Below are 15,335 nucleotides of genomic sequence, written 5' to 3' on the forward strand. Positions count from 1 at the left end.
TCGTGGATACCACTCGTCGAGGCCAGGCCAGTTTTATGAAAATCTGTATCCGATTACAGTTTATGCGAGACATACCTAGAATTATTATGAATCTGACAAAATGTATTTCCAAAAACAAACTAAATTAATAAAACAAATTTTGGATTTTTTTTTCTTAAGGGGCAGCATTGCAGTTAATAAAATATCAAAATAATGACATTTCATACCCTCTCAGCACTATCAACAGTAGAATATATGAAAAATTAAATATAATGTTATTCTTAAATGGCTTCTCTTTTTACATCATGTGAAACCTACAGAAAGTAACGGATCAGTCAGCCGAATCAATGAGAAAAAGACAAACTAAATACAAATCGTCATAACATCTAGTTTTGTGAGGTAAATGTTTGTACTGTACTACAAGTTGAAGATGTAAAATATATCCAAAAAAGTAATTACACTGACTTCTGTATTTTTGGTAAACATGGTTTATGAGATTAATCTGAGCAAACATGGCCGAACATCTGGATTTAATGTTGTTTAGATTTCACAACAAAACCAAAGCTACTGTTTCAGCAAGGAGGCAAAAGCTGTTTTGGCAGGTAGAAGAGGTCCCGGTGAGCGTGGCAGTTTGTAAGGACCTCGGCTCAAACTGCCAGCCACTGCCATACAGCTTTTGGCTGAATACTTGTCCTTTACTGTGTCTGATCTACGTTAACTCCTGCACGTTCTCCTGAGAGCAAGAACAAACGGCATTCTTACAAAGGCGGGTGGGTGTCTTAAATCCGTAAGCAAAGACAAATTATCAAACACACCTCACAGCCGGGTAAGGTAAGTGCTTTTGTTGTACGGGGTGAGCACAGCATTTTGGCAAGACTGCTTTGCTTGTTATGATGGCCTCTATAGATCAGCATCCCTGCTCTTTTTAGATCATGTTTCAGCTGTTGTATGCTGCAGAGTGCAGCAGATCAGGGAGTTATTTTAACAGGACTCATGGGGAAGGCTCCAACTGCCACCAGGTGCTGTGCTGTGTGACTGAGAGGGTCACTGAGTGCCTAGACAACACTGCAGCAACAACCCTCACACACGCACGCACACACGCACGCACACACACACACACCACACCACACCACAAACACACATCACACATGCCCCCCACCCCCAGTTCCTGTTCTTCCTGGCCTGTCGGACTGCGGGCCAATCAGCTGTCCCCAGGGGATTAAGCCACTCCACACTGTAATTGCGTTTGCTGACCCGATGGCTGACCCTATTGGATCCTGGGAAAATGACATTAATTGGTGGTCCTATCCCATCAACTGCCCACGGTGGTGCACAGGTAACTTTTGTCCTCAAGACCGGACCAAGAATGAATCAGCTATAGTCCCAGCTTGGCCTTAACATGTCCCGCGTCGGCCCAATTGTGGTTTCTGTACATCCTAGCATGGGGGCTTAGCATGTAACGAATATGATCCCCAGCTTGGCCCTAATATGGCCCTTAGTAGCGCTTACCTCTGGGCCAGGGTCCCCCAGGCGCCATGTTTGTTGGTGAGGATGTTGACGATCTTCTGTTTTAACTGGTTGGCTGTCACATGGTCTCTGTGTTTAGCGGCACTTATGAGGTGATCGCACATTTTCTCTTCCTCCTTACGGTCAGCGGCATACTGTGCACAGTTGGACTGGTGTGATGAAAAAAAAAAGGAAAAAAAGAAGACATAAATAAATAAAGCGAACTTATTATTGTCAAAGATGAGATATGACATCAAACAAAGAGCACTTGAAATCGTTTCACATGCATGAAGCCAGAAAAAAAAAACGTTCCCTCTAATGGACCATTTGTCACTTGGAAAAATTTTATGGCTTCACTCAACACACTTGAGTGAATACAAATATTAGTGGACAACAGCGAGATATATTTCTACTGCCTCAGAGGGACGCAGTAACTAATGGTTAACATGTGAAGGTAGATTATTCTAACCGTAGACAGATGAGTCTTTTTGCTTGGTAGCTGTGCAAGGTGCGACTAGAGGTAAAATAATAATAATAATAATAATAATAATAATAATAGAAATAACGCATTTATAAACATTTTCCATCTACAGCTACATGAAAAGTGCAATGAGCACATCTCCTTCTGTAAGTAGTAATCAATAAAGAAAAATAGTAATTATAAGTGAGCACCATTCATGAGACATAAAGAATATGCTTCTATTTTCAACCAGTCACCCACAGTGGTCCAAATAATGTGTAATTTAATGTCTGAACATTAAGGCCTCGGCCACGAGAGATGTGGTAAAAGTTGACAAAAACAATAATGCACAGTTAGAAATTAGCGGTTTGATATTGGGCTTCTGACAATTTCAAATCACAGTTGAATTCTCAAAGTGCTGCAGGTGGTTGGAAATAATCTAGGGGAGCACATCTGACTTTATCTTTGCCGCTAAAACAAGATTGTCTTACAGTGCCGCCCTGGGGGGGGGGGGGATTGTCTCATGCTAATATTCAGAATCTAATTTGCTAACAGAAGCTGGGAGTTAATTGAATTTCCTGCCTCAAATTTGAATTCTGTCAGATATTATACCTCAACATATTCCTCATACGGAAGATAACTCAATCTCTACTTGTCATCTCACGTTACCATGTGACGCGCTGACAAATATCAAACGTTATTTATCACTTTAAAGTATATGAAGGCTCATCCTGACACCAACTTAATTGTAAAAATGTCTTATCTGCCTCCTGAATCTTCAATCTGGGAGAGTGGGTAATAAAGTAACGTCAGACCTAGATGAAAAGTGTAGGCTGTCTGAAGATGGCAGACAGGACGAATGAGGCCAGGTACACTTCCCCCTTCTCCTGACACTGCATATCTAGCCGTCTCTTCCAGTTTATCTAGCGGGTCAAGGATACTCAAGAACTGTAGATCAAGCAGCCATTTGAGGATGGCTGCTTTCCCCAGATAAGAAAGTCATCACTCTTCCCGTGTATAAGCTGCTAACAGACATGGCAGGAGTGTGTGTGTGTGTGTGTGTGTGTGTGTGTGTGTGTGTGTGTGTGTGTGTGTGTGTGTGTGTGTGTGTGTGTGTGTGCATTCACATGTATGTATGAGTGGGTAACACACTTTGATGTTCTATTACTCTAATTTTTCTGTCAGTTAGATCTATATATTTTTGATATCTATATTTATCTGGATGAATGTTTATTTGCTCAATATGCCATACTTCCAAACACGACTTGCAGTAAGACAGAAAGGACATGCTTTATGTCACCACAGTCATTTTCTTTGAATGCTCTCCTAAAATAGTTTTAGTTGCAATCTTCTCTTGCACAAATCCTTTTTTTTTCAAAGATTACAACTGTAATACTAATTGCAGCAACAACAAAAAAACCATTTAATGCGTATACTAGTTTCTTCTTTGCCTCATAAATGGGAGTAGTTTGATTTGACTGGGCTGAATGGAGTCTCAGGAGATCATTTCTTCAATTAGTGGGCAAAAGCTTAAACTGAAAAACCAAATTAATACTGCAGGCGTATCACTTTTTATGCAGTTATTCAATTTATTTTTATGGAATTATAAGGTTAATGTGTTAATCCTCTCGAGGAAATATTGGTAAGAAGCAGACTGTGCAGTATTACTGTTATGCTAATAGGATTCAATCAGAGTTCTATAAGTCCAGTGACATTGTATTCTACTTGCAAGGCAGATGTTGTAACTTGAAACAATGTAGCGCCTTAAATCCTTTGAAGCTGAGGCATCCATTTAACTTTGTGCTTGCTTCTAAGGTTCGTTTTGAGACAGATAAGAGGAAAATGCAGCAGACTGGGGGCCGACTATACCTCGAAATCTGCATGTTTGTGGACATCCTCCGCCCGCTGTCTGTTAAGAATGAACTCAGCCTCATTGGCGACCCGGACTATATGGTCCTTCATGGCATGGCACAGCAGCCTAGAACAGCACGGAGGCAGTTAAATGAAACACAGCATGTCCCAGATACACAATATATTATTCATAGAGTAATATAGAGCGGTTATTAGCTCCCATCCATTATCACGGCCCTACTTTGGAAAGCAACTTAGGTTGATGCAAATGCTGGATGTCAGGATGGAGCAACATTCCCCAGGACGAAGGAGTGTATAAACACCGTAACATTTGTCTGCTTTATGCTGAAAGGCTATAGGTCAGTGACAGATCCCTCTGTGGTATTAAGGAGGTAACAGTGTGTCATTAGAACGCTGGAGCCCATCTGGCAAATGCCTGACTGACTGAGCATCTCTCTCCGCTGACCATGACTCAACCTAGCTCCCGTGCCACCGACCGACGAGGCCATGGACAACTTCTCACATGGCTGGCTCGGGAGGCTGTCTGGCCTCCGCCCATACTTACATTTAGATTCCGATCTCTTTAATAATTGAAAACACCCTGGCTATTGTGTAGAGATTATATGCCATTTTACACACCATTAGGCCGGCTTTGTTTTAATTAAAGCAGGCTCTGTTCATCTCCAGTGTTTGATACAGCCTGTGATTTCTCCTTCCTGCGCCAAGGGGAGGTAGTAATCCCCAGTCTGCATTCATCAGCTGCTGCAGCCTCATCAGCTGTTGACAACTGTCCATTTATAGGTATACAAACAGCAAGAATATGTTGAGAGACCGAGCAAAGCAGGACAACGCAAGTCGAAGATGGACATTTGTGGGGGAAATGACTGTGAACCAAACTACAGTTTTGTTGACATATGAAATGAGAAATAAATTAAATTCAAGTTCTTGGAAAAAAAGGTTATTAAATCTCAGTAGTTGGTATTAGCACAATAGAGGTCCAAAAATCTATTAATGAGCATGTTTAGTCCAAAAGCAGATTGAGAACGTATAAAGGCATTACTCTGACTTTAAAAACAGGCATGTAGGGGCGTCGAGGTAGCATAGCGGTCTAGTCCATTGCCTACCAACATGGGGATCTCTGGTTTGAATCCTTGTGTTACCTCCAGCTTGGTCAGGCATCCCTACAGTCACAATTAGCCGTTTCTGCAGGTGGGAAGCCAGATGTGGGTATGTGTCCTGGTCGCTGCATTAGCGCCTCCTCTGGTCAGTCAGGGTGCCTGCTCAGGGGGGAGGGGGAACTTGGGGGAATAGCATGATCCTCCCACACACTACATCCTCCTGGCGAAACGCCTCACTGTCAGGTGAAAAGAAGCGGCTGGCGACTCCACATGTATCGGAGGAGGCATGTGGTAGTCTGCAGCCCTCCCTGGATTGGCAGAGGGGGTGACGCAGAGACCGGGATGGCTCGGAAGAGTGGGGTAATTGGACGGGTACAATTGGGGAGAAAAAGGGGGAAACCCCCCTCCAAAAAAAACAGTCATGTAAATGCCTTTATCTATTTAGTATAACTGGGATAAGGTCAGAATCAGGGTAAGAATAATACCAATGCAGAAGCCAGATTTTTGCTCAGTCTTCCAGATAATTAACACAGGTAAAATGATTAGAATCGCCTTTTTTTAAGCCGTGCTTGTGAAAGGTCACCAGATGCAGTGAACGGGATCGTGATTTAACTGTAAAAAACACGGTGAAAGCCTTGTTTTTGTTTTCGTTTTTTTTAAGGGAGGCTTCAAACACAAAATAGCTCCTAATAAATTAGCTCCATTTACACCGAGGCAAATTGGAATACCGTTACAAATTAAGCAATCAGCATTGGAATCAATCACATTCACCAAAGGCCACAGTGTCACTGATCCTTCCTTTTATCTGTTCCTTTCTTTCCCATTTTTCATTTGTGACAGAAGTTGATGAAGTCGTTCACTTGTTTACCGAGTGAATCGCTAAAGCTGACATGGCAAACGGTCAACACAACTGATTGCAACGTCGATGGCTCAGTTTGCAAATGGTTTGCTGTCTGCCGCGATCACGCCGAGCCAGTTAGCTTTCTAACAGATACCAGTCAGATAGCATCCGGATGTGGGCCACTTCAGGCAATGATGCAGCACTGATGGCCTTCTTCTGGCCCTGACAAAATGGATGTGAGCCTGAAGTGGCCCACATGTATAATAGCAAATATGGCCCAAATATGCCAAATCAAATGTGGGCCTTTTCTGGCAAAGATGTGGTGCTCTCGGCAACATGTAATCTGGATGTGACCCTGAAGTGGCCTGTCTGGTACATGGAGAATATGGCCCAAATATCACAAAACAAATATGGACCACCTTTGGCAAATATGTGGCACATGTGGCATTGCTATGGCTTGGTTCTGGCCCAGATCTGGCAAACAGGAGCGGACCTCCCAAGTGCCATCATTCCACATGGTATGCAGGCTGGATGAAAGTGTCAGTGTGGGACGGGTCTGGGCCACAGCAATTTTGCTATCTGGGCAGTCAGACAAGACGGCAAGTTGGAGCAGTCATATTATGGTGTCCTACAATAACGCGTGAAAAATAAGATGGAACAAAAACACAGAGGACTGGCAGAGGAGATGATCAGACATATTCACATGACAGCTGTCCCGGCCGCTGACAACAGGAAATATTGAAGGAGCTGTTGTGCACTAGACCGACTATTAGGAGCCAATGTATACTCAGGCATGAGAGAAAACATACCATATAAATCCTTTAATCAGAATGCAAACAGACTCATGTGAAATTACTCATTCGTTTCTTGGTAAACCCAAAGACATGAGTATCCTGGGATGTTATTGCTATTTTATTTAGGAATCCCATATTACAAAAAGAAAAAAAGTCCAAAATGTACACCTCAAATTTCTGTTTTCTATTATTCCAAATTGTAGAGGTTTTGATTTTTGTAAAATGCTTATCATAAACACTACATTAATTGGGTTAGTTATTTATTTGTAACCTGTGTAATGATGGTACATTTATTCGGTACCTTTTTTTCTTTTTTCTTTTGGATTCCCCCTCCCCTTTTCTCTCCAATTGTATCCGGCCAATTACCCCACTCTTCCGAGCCATCCCCGTCGCTGCTCCACCTCCTTTGTCGATCTGGGGAGGGCTACAGACTACCACATGCTTCCTCCGATACATGTGGAGTCACCAGCCACTTCTTTTCGCCTGACAGTGAGGAGTTTCACCGGGAGGACGTATCATGTGGGAGGCTCACGCTATCCCCCCAATGCCCCCTCGCCCCTGAACAGGCGCCTCGACCGACCAGAGGAAGCGCTAGTGCAGCGACCAGGACACATACCCACATCCGGCTTCCCACCCACAGACACGGCCAATTGTGTCTATAGGGACACCCGACCAAGCTGGAGGTAACATGGGGATTCAAACCAGCGATACCCGTCTTTGTAGGCAGTGGAATAGACTGCCACACCACCCAGACGCCCATCTTTAATGTATTTTAAAGGAAAAAATGTTGATGTCAATCATTGCAGTGCTGTTATCCTTTACAGTACCCACAATGACATTTTGCAGTTCATTTCCTAGTCTCCTCATTGATTGCATTCAACAACATACAATTTCCTGAGTGTAGTACCCTCAGGCTCCTGTGCTTCACAACTGCTGTAACAAGAAAACAGAATAACATCAAACAGAACACAGACACTTCAGAAGGTAAAGCTTTCTCTCATACTGGCAAAGTGGAGACTCTGCTTTTTGAAAACGTGTTCAATTTGTTACAGCTTTGAAACACCACATCATGTCTCAAAACATGCAGGGTTCTTCCAACCATTTTTGGCTTCACAAACACCGACCAGCCAACACACACACACACACACACACACACACACACACACACACACACACACACACACACACACACACTACATATATATATAATCCAGTGAGTCAGTTCTTTATGAGACTATATATATATATACACACACACATACACATATATACATACATATACATACATACACACACACACATATATATACACACACACACACACACACACATACATACATACATACATACATATATACACAGACACACACAAACACACTCACACACACACACACACACACACATATATATATATATCAGCATGGAAAACTGGAGCAGTTCTGTCACGTGTTTTCACTTGATCTTAGCCAAAAGGCCGAGAGCCAAGCCATCACTTGCTTGATGGCTGGAAGGAAGAGCACTTTAAGTCAGAGAAGAGCAGCAATAAAAATTAAGTGGAGCTGCTCTGATAAGGGCTTCTTAGTTTGTTCTGGAGGCTTTGCTGCCTAATAGCTATGTCAAGAGACAGAAAAAGAACATACAACCAGAACAAACAACAGTGAAAATAGTATGTGTACCAGCCAGTCATTAAGGCCTTGTTGGGGGAGATAGACAATGGCAATGGCCTCTGGCTATCTCTCTAGTTAGGTGGAGCAGGTGTGCATGGAGTTGAGATGGGCTGAGAAATTATCTATTTGTCAGCAGCACCCTGGACAGCGCCGTGTGGTCCTACTGGCTGAGGCTCTTTGTTCCGGGGCCAGCAGGCGAGTGAGAGGAGCCTGGCTTGGGCGAGGCCAGCGCATGGGCATATAGGAGGGGTCGGACCAGATGGGTCAGCAGATGGGCAAGCAGGCTGAGCTGTCCCTGATCTGCTCCACAGAACACCCTGAACCTGACCATACTTGGAGACAAGAGAGGACAGGAGACGGAGAGGGAAAGAGACTTGGAGGGAGAGAGAGAGGAAAGAGAGACAGAGCCGGCTCAACACAGAAAGAGACAGAGATAGAGCGAGGAAGACAGTAGTAGTACGAGAGGGTGGCTTCACTTTAGCGTTGATGTTCCTACTTCACATTGTCACAACAATCTCATTTACTATTACCCCCTAAAGAGCGGCCAGCAGGGGCAATCGGGTTACGGCTAATCTACGCCCTGCCACTGGTGCAAACAGCCTTCTTACCCGCTGCCAGCAGGAAGCCAAAGAGATGAGCGGACCCTTAGAGATGACTAGACTACTGACAAAAGAAGGATGAACTGACTACCGCTTGACATTTTAACTGACCCCGATGTGACAGACTGGATGGACACCTACCGTCCTTCGTTGATCAGCTCAATGAAAGCTAGGCCAGCATTCTTCTGTATGGAGTTCTGCCATTCCTGGAACAAAACCAGCCTGTGTTAATCACAGTCTTATTGTGGTTTTCAGGCAGTAAACAGTTAAAAACATCAAATCAGAATCATCACATTCTTAATAAGCACTGTTAGACCTGGGCTATAAAGATCTTATTGGTCAGCTTGTTTTCAATAAAAAATTAAAGAGAGGCAATAAAGTAAGAATTACGAAGTAGTTAAAAATATATGAAACTAAATCACACATCTTCATTGATTACTTTTCTCCCTGGAAATTGCAACAATGTATTTTTTATACAAAACACAATAAAAACAGCACAAACGCATTCTCCCGTCCCAACTGTTTGTCTCCACTTTAGTGTAGCTCACATTTGATAGCTTCTAATTTAGGTAGGTTAAGAAAGCATTTCATTCATATAGCCTTTCGGGGGGGCGGGGGCATGAAAAAAGAAACAAAATCTCTGCAATGCATGTGTAACCCTCCTCTCTTCCTCCGTGAAAAGATCTGTAAACACAGGAGAGATGTAATTGTGGGATGAAACCGTATCCTCTCCCTTAAATACACCCATTTCCCCTGTCCCTTACAGTGACAGATTACTGAGCAAGCTCAACAAGCGCTGCAGAGTGCGCCTGGAAGGGATCCGAGCCCCGGGCTGCGATGCCAGCACTTGCTCTCTCTCACAACGTGCTCTGGAAATGATTAAAAAGCAGTTTGAGAGCACGCCTTTCACTGTGGGAACTTTAGCTCTCCTGTTCCCTTGCTGAGGTGCAAATGGAAGGAAAAACAGCCGAGGCCGCAGTTCAAAAGGGAGAAGGGAAAGCAAGAAGAAAAGAAAGGAAAATGGGCTTTCAGTCATCCCAGCAAGCCAAGTGTCGGTAATATAACTAATTGCAGGCTATTCACATCTATAAGGAGTGTTTGAACTTGACTTTACAAGCAAACATTTAGAAAAAAATTCATCATTGCAAGTACGATATTTTTCTCGTACTTGCCAAATGTTATGCTATGTGTACTCTGTTATGCTATGTGTACTCTGTTATGCTATGTGTACGCTGAAAAATGTTCAGACATGACATATGGTATCCTGACAGTTGACACTGACATCTTCAGGCAGTGGTACCTGTATTTGTTCACCGTTGTTGTGTCTAGCGCATATGGGTTCACGCAAGAGTACACAACCTGACACTGGGACGCGTTGCGTTTGGGAGATGGTGCTGATAAACTGCTGAGCATCTGGTCTCCAAATGTTCTCTGTGACCCCCCCCCCCTTCTGCTACAGTATCCGCTCGGAATAAGCTGTTCCTGATTTGGACAAGGATCATGTACAGCCCGTCTTCTGAGGGTCCGCTTGCACCGCACCCACGTGACAAAAATAAATACGGAAATCAAAGCAGATGTGAGACTTGGGCGATGCCAGGAAGATGACATCAGGTCAGCGGGGGGGGGGGGTATAGCACAAACTAACTTCAAACTTCAAATCTGCTATCTCACCTAAAGTATGCAAAGCGATGCTTGAGATAGTTTTTCAGAGGGTTTCTCTCCCCCCCCCCCTTTTTTTTTTTTTTGGTCCTAGAGAGTAAGGATCCCAGCGGAGTTCCCGGTGATTGCAGGGATTTGGGGAAAAGCTCACAGCTGCCCATTTGAAGGGAATTAGGCCTGACGCGCACCTCCAGAAGAAAGCAAAGCGATCCCTCATGAAAATGCAGACCATGCCCAGGGAGCTGCACCTCTGGCCACAGGATGTTTTTATAGGGGTTTAGTTTAAAGAAAGAAAAAAAAAAAGCTAATGTCCAACATAATTTTTGACAAATAATATGAGGTAATGTTGGGCATTGAATATGCAAAGATTTAACAGGGGTAATGGCAGCATTTGTCTATCAATACTCAGGAAGGAACACTACAACATCTTAGTGCTGCTAAAAAAGCAGAAAATGGCGATGTAAGAAGAGCGCCGTTGGCTTTGAGGAGACTGTCTCTCCTCCCACTTTCATCTTCCTGAAATCCAGCAAAGTATTTGTGGTGTTTCAATCCAACCTGTCAGTGCACGGGAGCTTTTTGCTTTTATCTACTCTGCTCTGTTCTACAATCCACATCTGGAGGCCCTCCATCACTAAATCTCCGTGGCTCCACTCTTGAATCCACCCCTGTACATTTAAGTTGTTACAAGAACCAGAGCACCTTGACCTTTTCATTCAGCTGTCCAGGCTGAGGATAGACACACGGCGTCTGCGGTCGCGGTCAGCAGCACGGCGATCGCCACGATTAGCATGCATAAATAAAGAAAAAGGCGTATCATTAGCACTAATTTATTCATAAAACTGACAGGTCACAAAACAAAACGGGATGAAAGGTCAGAAAATTGCTCTCCTCGCTGTCTCTCGACATTAAAGTTGAGACATGTAAGGGGTACGGGGCTCTCTCTTACCCCCTGCACAAAGCAGCACCAAGCGCAACGCAAGCGTCTTTTGCTAGTTTCCGACTTATGTACTTGTCATTTTCCCACCCAGCGCCCACGTTGTTTAAATGGCAAATGGTGCGCCAAAGTAGTGTGGTGGTCTATTCCCTTGCCTACCAACACAGGGATCGCCAGTTCGAATCCCCGTGTTCTCTCCGGCTAGGTCAGGCATCCCTACAGACACAACTGGTCGTGTCTGCAGGTGGGAAGCTGGATGTGGGTATGTGTCCTGGCCGCTGCACTAGCACCTCCTCTGGTCGGTCGGAGCACCTGTTTGGAGGGGGGGGCACTGGGGGGAATAGCGTGATCCTCTCACATGCTACGTCCCCCTGGCGAAACTCCTCACTGTCAGGTGAAAAGAAGTGGCTGGCGACTCCACATGTGGTAGTCTGCAGCCCTCCCCGGATTGGCAGAGGGGGTGGAGCAGCAACTGGGATGGCTTGGAAGAGTGGGGCCGGATACAATTGGGGAGAAAAAGGGGGGGGGGAATCCAAAAATAAATGAATAAATTAACAAATAGCAAATGTACTTGCGCCCATCTGAGCACCCATGGGCATGTTGGTCTTACATTTCAGGTGTTGTCAGGCACATTGTCGGCACATTGCTGTCTTGAGGCAGCGGAAAGCAATTGCACCATTTGCCAACAAAAACCTGGTCTACAGTCAATGGCACAGTCTTTTCCTGCTCTTCAAAGGGCACATTATTCAGATAGTAAGATGCGCCTACAGAGGTGGGTGCACAACGCGCCTACTACTTGACAAATCCACCATTATAATAGCAATGCACCAAGGTGCAAACACACTTGACTAACAGCAAATGACAGATCAGACTTGTCACGATTTTGATACAGGTCTCTTTTTTTTTTCTCCAATTGTATCACCAAACAACATAACTTTATGTATCATTGTTTCTGGGTCGTTAGCATATGAGCTGATAACTCATCACAACTCTCCATGTGGAAGGTTTCTGGAATGACAACGGGCCATGGGTCCAGTTTCAGGCCCTCTATGTCTGATCAATATCTCAGCCTGGGTTTCATCCCCAGAGCCTCTAATGGCAGGAACCTCTGGAGCCATAGTAATGTTATCTCTGTGAAACGGGGGTGGGAGGGTGGACGCAAACCCTTAACAGCATACTGACGCTCTCATCTGCAATAAATCCTGGAGCTGGAAAATTGCAACTTCCCAGAGACATTACTCTACTACTCTACAGACAGATATGCAACACAAAAAGAAAAGGAACACATCCCCCAACGCGAGGACACTTCAAAAGAACAAGTTACTACCCGGAGGCCCATTTATGTATGTGGCAGAATGCTCCTCAAGCTTTTGGCACTCACATCAGAAATGCACACATGTGAACTGCCAAGCACCCCACTGAAGTGGGGTTTGGACTGTGGACAGCGTGGAGGCACATATAGTGGCAATCCACCTCCTCAAGGCACTGGTCCTGCAGTCTGGATCCACAAAGAGGCACCAAGTAATGGCTTCCTTATGGGGTCCTGACATAAGACTGATGGGCTGACAGAAGGTATGTTAAATATCTCCTGTTCTAACTGCTACATCGGGGCTTTGACCTTCTCTAAAACAAGGGCTTAACAAGAGATTCAGAGGGTCAGCTCTGGGGTGATCAGTCACCGGCAGCTTTGCGCGAGGTGGGGCTGATTCTCCAGAGGAGGACTTGGGATTAGGGCTCTGGGACGGGGTGAGAAAGTCACTGGCTTCTCAGTGTGCTGCTGATGGGGAAGGTTGCATGTAATCATGGACGGAGTTGACTCACTTATAGAAGTTTTTCTCAAAGAATGTTTTGACAAGCTTTTTTCCACGTTAATAGAGAATAACTTGGTGCTTCGATAGTACACTCTCAGGCATAGGCTGTAAATTAACCACTGTTTGCATCGCTACGGGATACCTACTATTGTGATACCTGCTATGGTGGCTGATAATGGGATGAATAAAAATCATTTCATTTATAAGGCATACGTCCCTTCGGAAGACATGCTGATGTGTGTTGACATCCAGTGTATGGAGGCTTACAACGGATAAAATGTCAGAACTTGCCAGATCATTCCGTAAATGTATTCTGATACAGAACCTTAACAAAAGACTGACTCCTAATTAGAAATCTGCACCTAAAGCAGTGAGGAATAATGTAAGTTAGAGGTGAAGAATGAGAGAGAGAGTGAGAGGTGAAAAGAGACATATTGTGAAGGACGGGGATGAAGAGGCAGCATAAAACCGACCTGAGAGCAAAGCAGCATGACCAGCTCCACAACCGAGGTGCTTGACTTCATACACACCAGACCTGTGGAGCCAAGAGTACAATCCCATATTACTTATCAAATATTTTCTCCGACAAAGGCTGTCAGACGATTTAATTCTTTTCTACAACAATTCAGACAGCAGCAACAATAGCAACAATTTAAATCTATATAGCACCTTTCAAGGGACCCAAGGACACTTAGTGGAGCAGACAAAACAAATAATACAAGCACAGAATATAAAAATAGCAATAAAACAAAAATAGCAGGAATGACGGATGTGACTAGAGACCATAAGCCTTGGTGAACAGATGAGTATAATAATAATTCTGGCAAAGAAAGTTAAATGGATTTCTGGAAAAGGAAAAATATAAAAACAAAAATACAAAACAGAGAGGTGATGTGTAATGTAATACGTGGCCTTTGGTGCTGTTAGATGAGAAATTTGCTACGGCAGCTTGTAAGTGAGTAAAGATCAGAAAAATCAAATACATGTAATCAATAGATCTGAAGTTATTTTATCATTTACCAGTAGTTAACATATTAATGCATTTTTTCCCTCAAAATTCAACTGTTTGAATGAGACTAACGACAACGTGAAGTCAAGGATAGCACAATAAACGTCTCTGACGCATAATAATGATTTGATTGTTTGAACTAAAAGGACCGACGAGCTATCTGAACATCCCATATGTTGCTGATCAGCTACCCCATGTGTAAGTGTTAGAACAGCGCTCGACTTAAGAGAATAATTATCAGATGCACGAATATGAGCACGCAGACGTGAATCCGTTCACACCCTCTCCCATCGTCTCCGCTCTGTCGACGGCGAGCCTCAGAAGCAGACAGCGGTTTTAATGAAACACGGCGCAGGTGCGAAAGGCTCATTTACAGAAACAATAGGTGTGACTGTGGCACTCTGCACCTCCAGCTCCCTCTCTCTGTAGCCGTGAGAGAGCATCATTAACGGTGCTTTCATTACCAGAACACGCATTCCAGGACTCATTAATTAAAGGGCTCGCGCAGCCACAAGCCACTCTACGACTGTCAATAAGGGGATACGCAACACTTAATTTCTGCCCCCTTTTTTTTTCCTCTCCTTATATAAATACCACTGGTGAATTTGCAAATGCAATACTTCAACAATCAAATTTATTTCAGCCATGCAGCCAGGACCGTGCACTTTCCCACTTTGCAGTCAGGACTTGGTATTTCTTTCACACATTGTGCATTATTTCCTGATTTTATTCCATCCTTCCACTGTTGTCATCCTATTTGGTCGGAGTGTTTTGTTGCTATTTCAGCTTACCGTATTATGTAAAATGTCTATCAGAGTGGAAAAAAGAGATGGCACACGTCTTAAAACATGTTATGTATGATGTACCTACAGGGTGAAAGTAGGGGCAGATACTGTGTTTTGGCACAACTAGGTTTAATTTCTGCTAAAATCATCAGTAACTGAATAATGTTTTATTCTTTTAAATGCTCACAGATGTAATATATTACTGACTGTTTTCTAGAAATGCTGACTGAGCAGACTGTGGCTGTGCTGCACATCTGAATGAAATCCTACGAAGAATTTATATTGCGGAAAACTGATTTTTCAATACAAAAAAAAAATCCAT

The 15,335-nt window shown here is 43.8% G+C and overlaps 1 protein-coding gene across 5 annotated transcripts in view; it reads right to left on the reverse strand.

Annotated features, from left to right (window-relative positions):
- The window catches only part of nbeab (neurobeachin b), a 338,760-nt gene that overhangs the window by 127,596 nt on the left and 195,829 nt on the right, over positions 1-15,335 (reverse strand). For 3 of the 5 annotated variants that reach the window (XM_056283778.1, XM_056283780.1, XM_056283781.1), the window contains 4 exons: positions 13,693-13,754; positions 8,957-9,021; positions 3,815-3,923; positions 1,489-1,655 (listed from right to left, as the gene is read on the reverse strand). In XM_056283778.1, the coding sequence (XP_056139753.1) occupies positions 1,489-1,655; positions 3,815-3,923; positions 8,957-9,021; positions 13,693-13,754 (403 nt within the window). Of the gene's footprint in view, positions 1-1,488; positions 1,656-3,814; positions 3,924-8,956; positions 9,022-13,692; positions 13,757-15,335 lie in introns of all 5 variants that reach the window. The other 2 variants (XM_056283777.1, XM_056283779.1) reach the window with 1 other exon arrangement.

This window comes from Lampris incognitus, chromosome 7 (assembly GCF_029633865.1).
Source record: "Lampris incognitus isolate fLamInc1 chromosome 7, fLamInc1.hap2, whole genome shotgun sequence".
Lineage (NCBI taxonomy): Eukaryota > Metazoa > Chordata > Actinopteri > Lampriformes > Lampridae > Lampris > Lampris incognitus.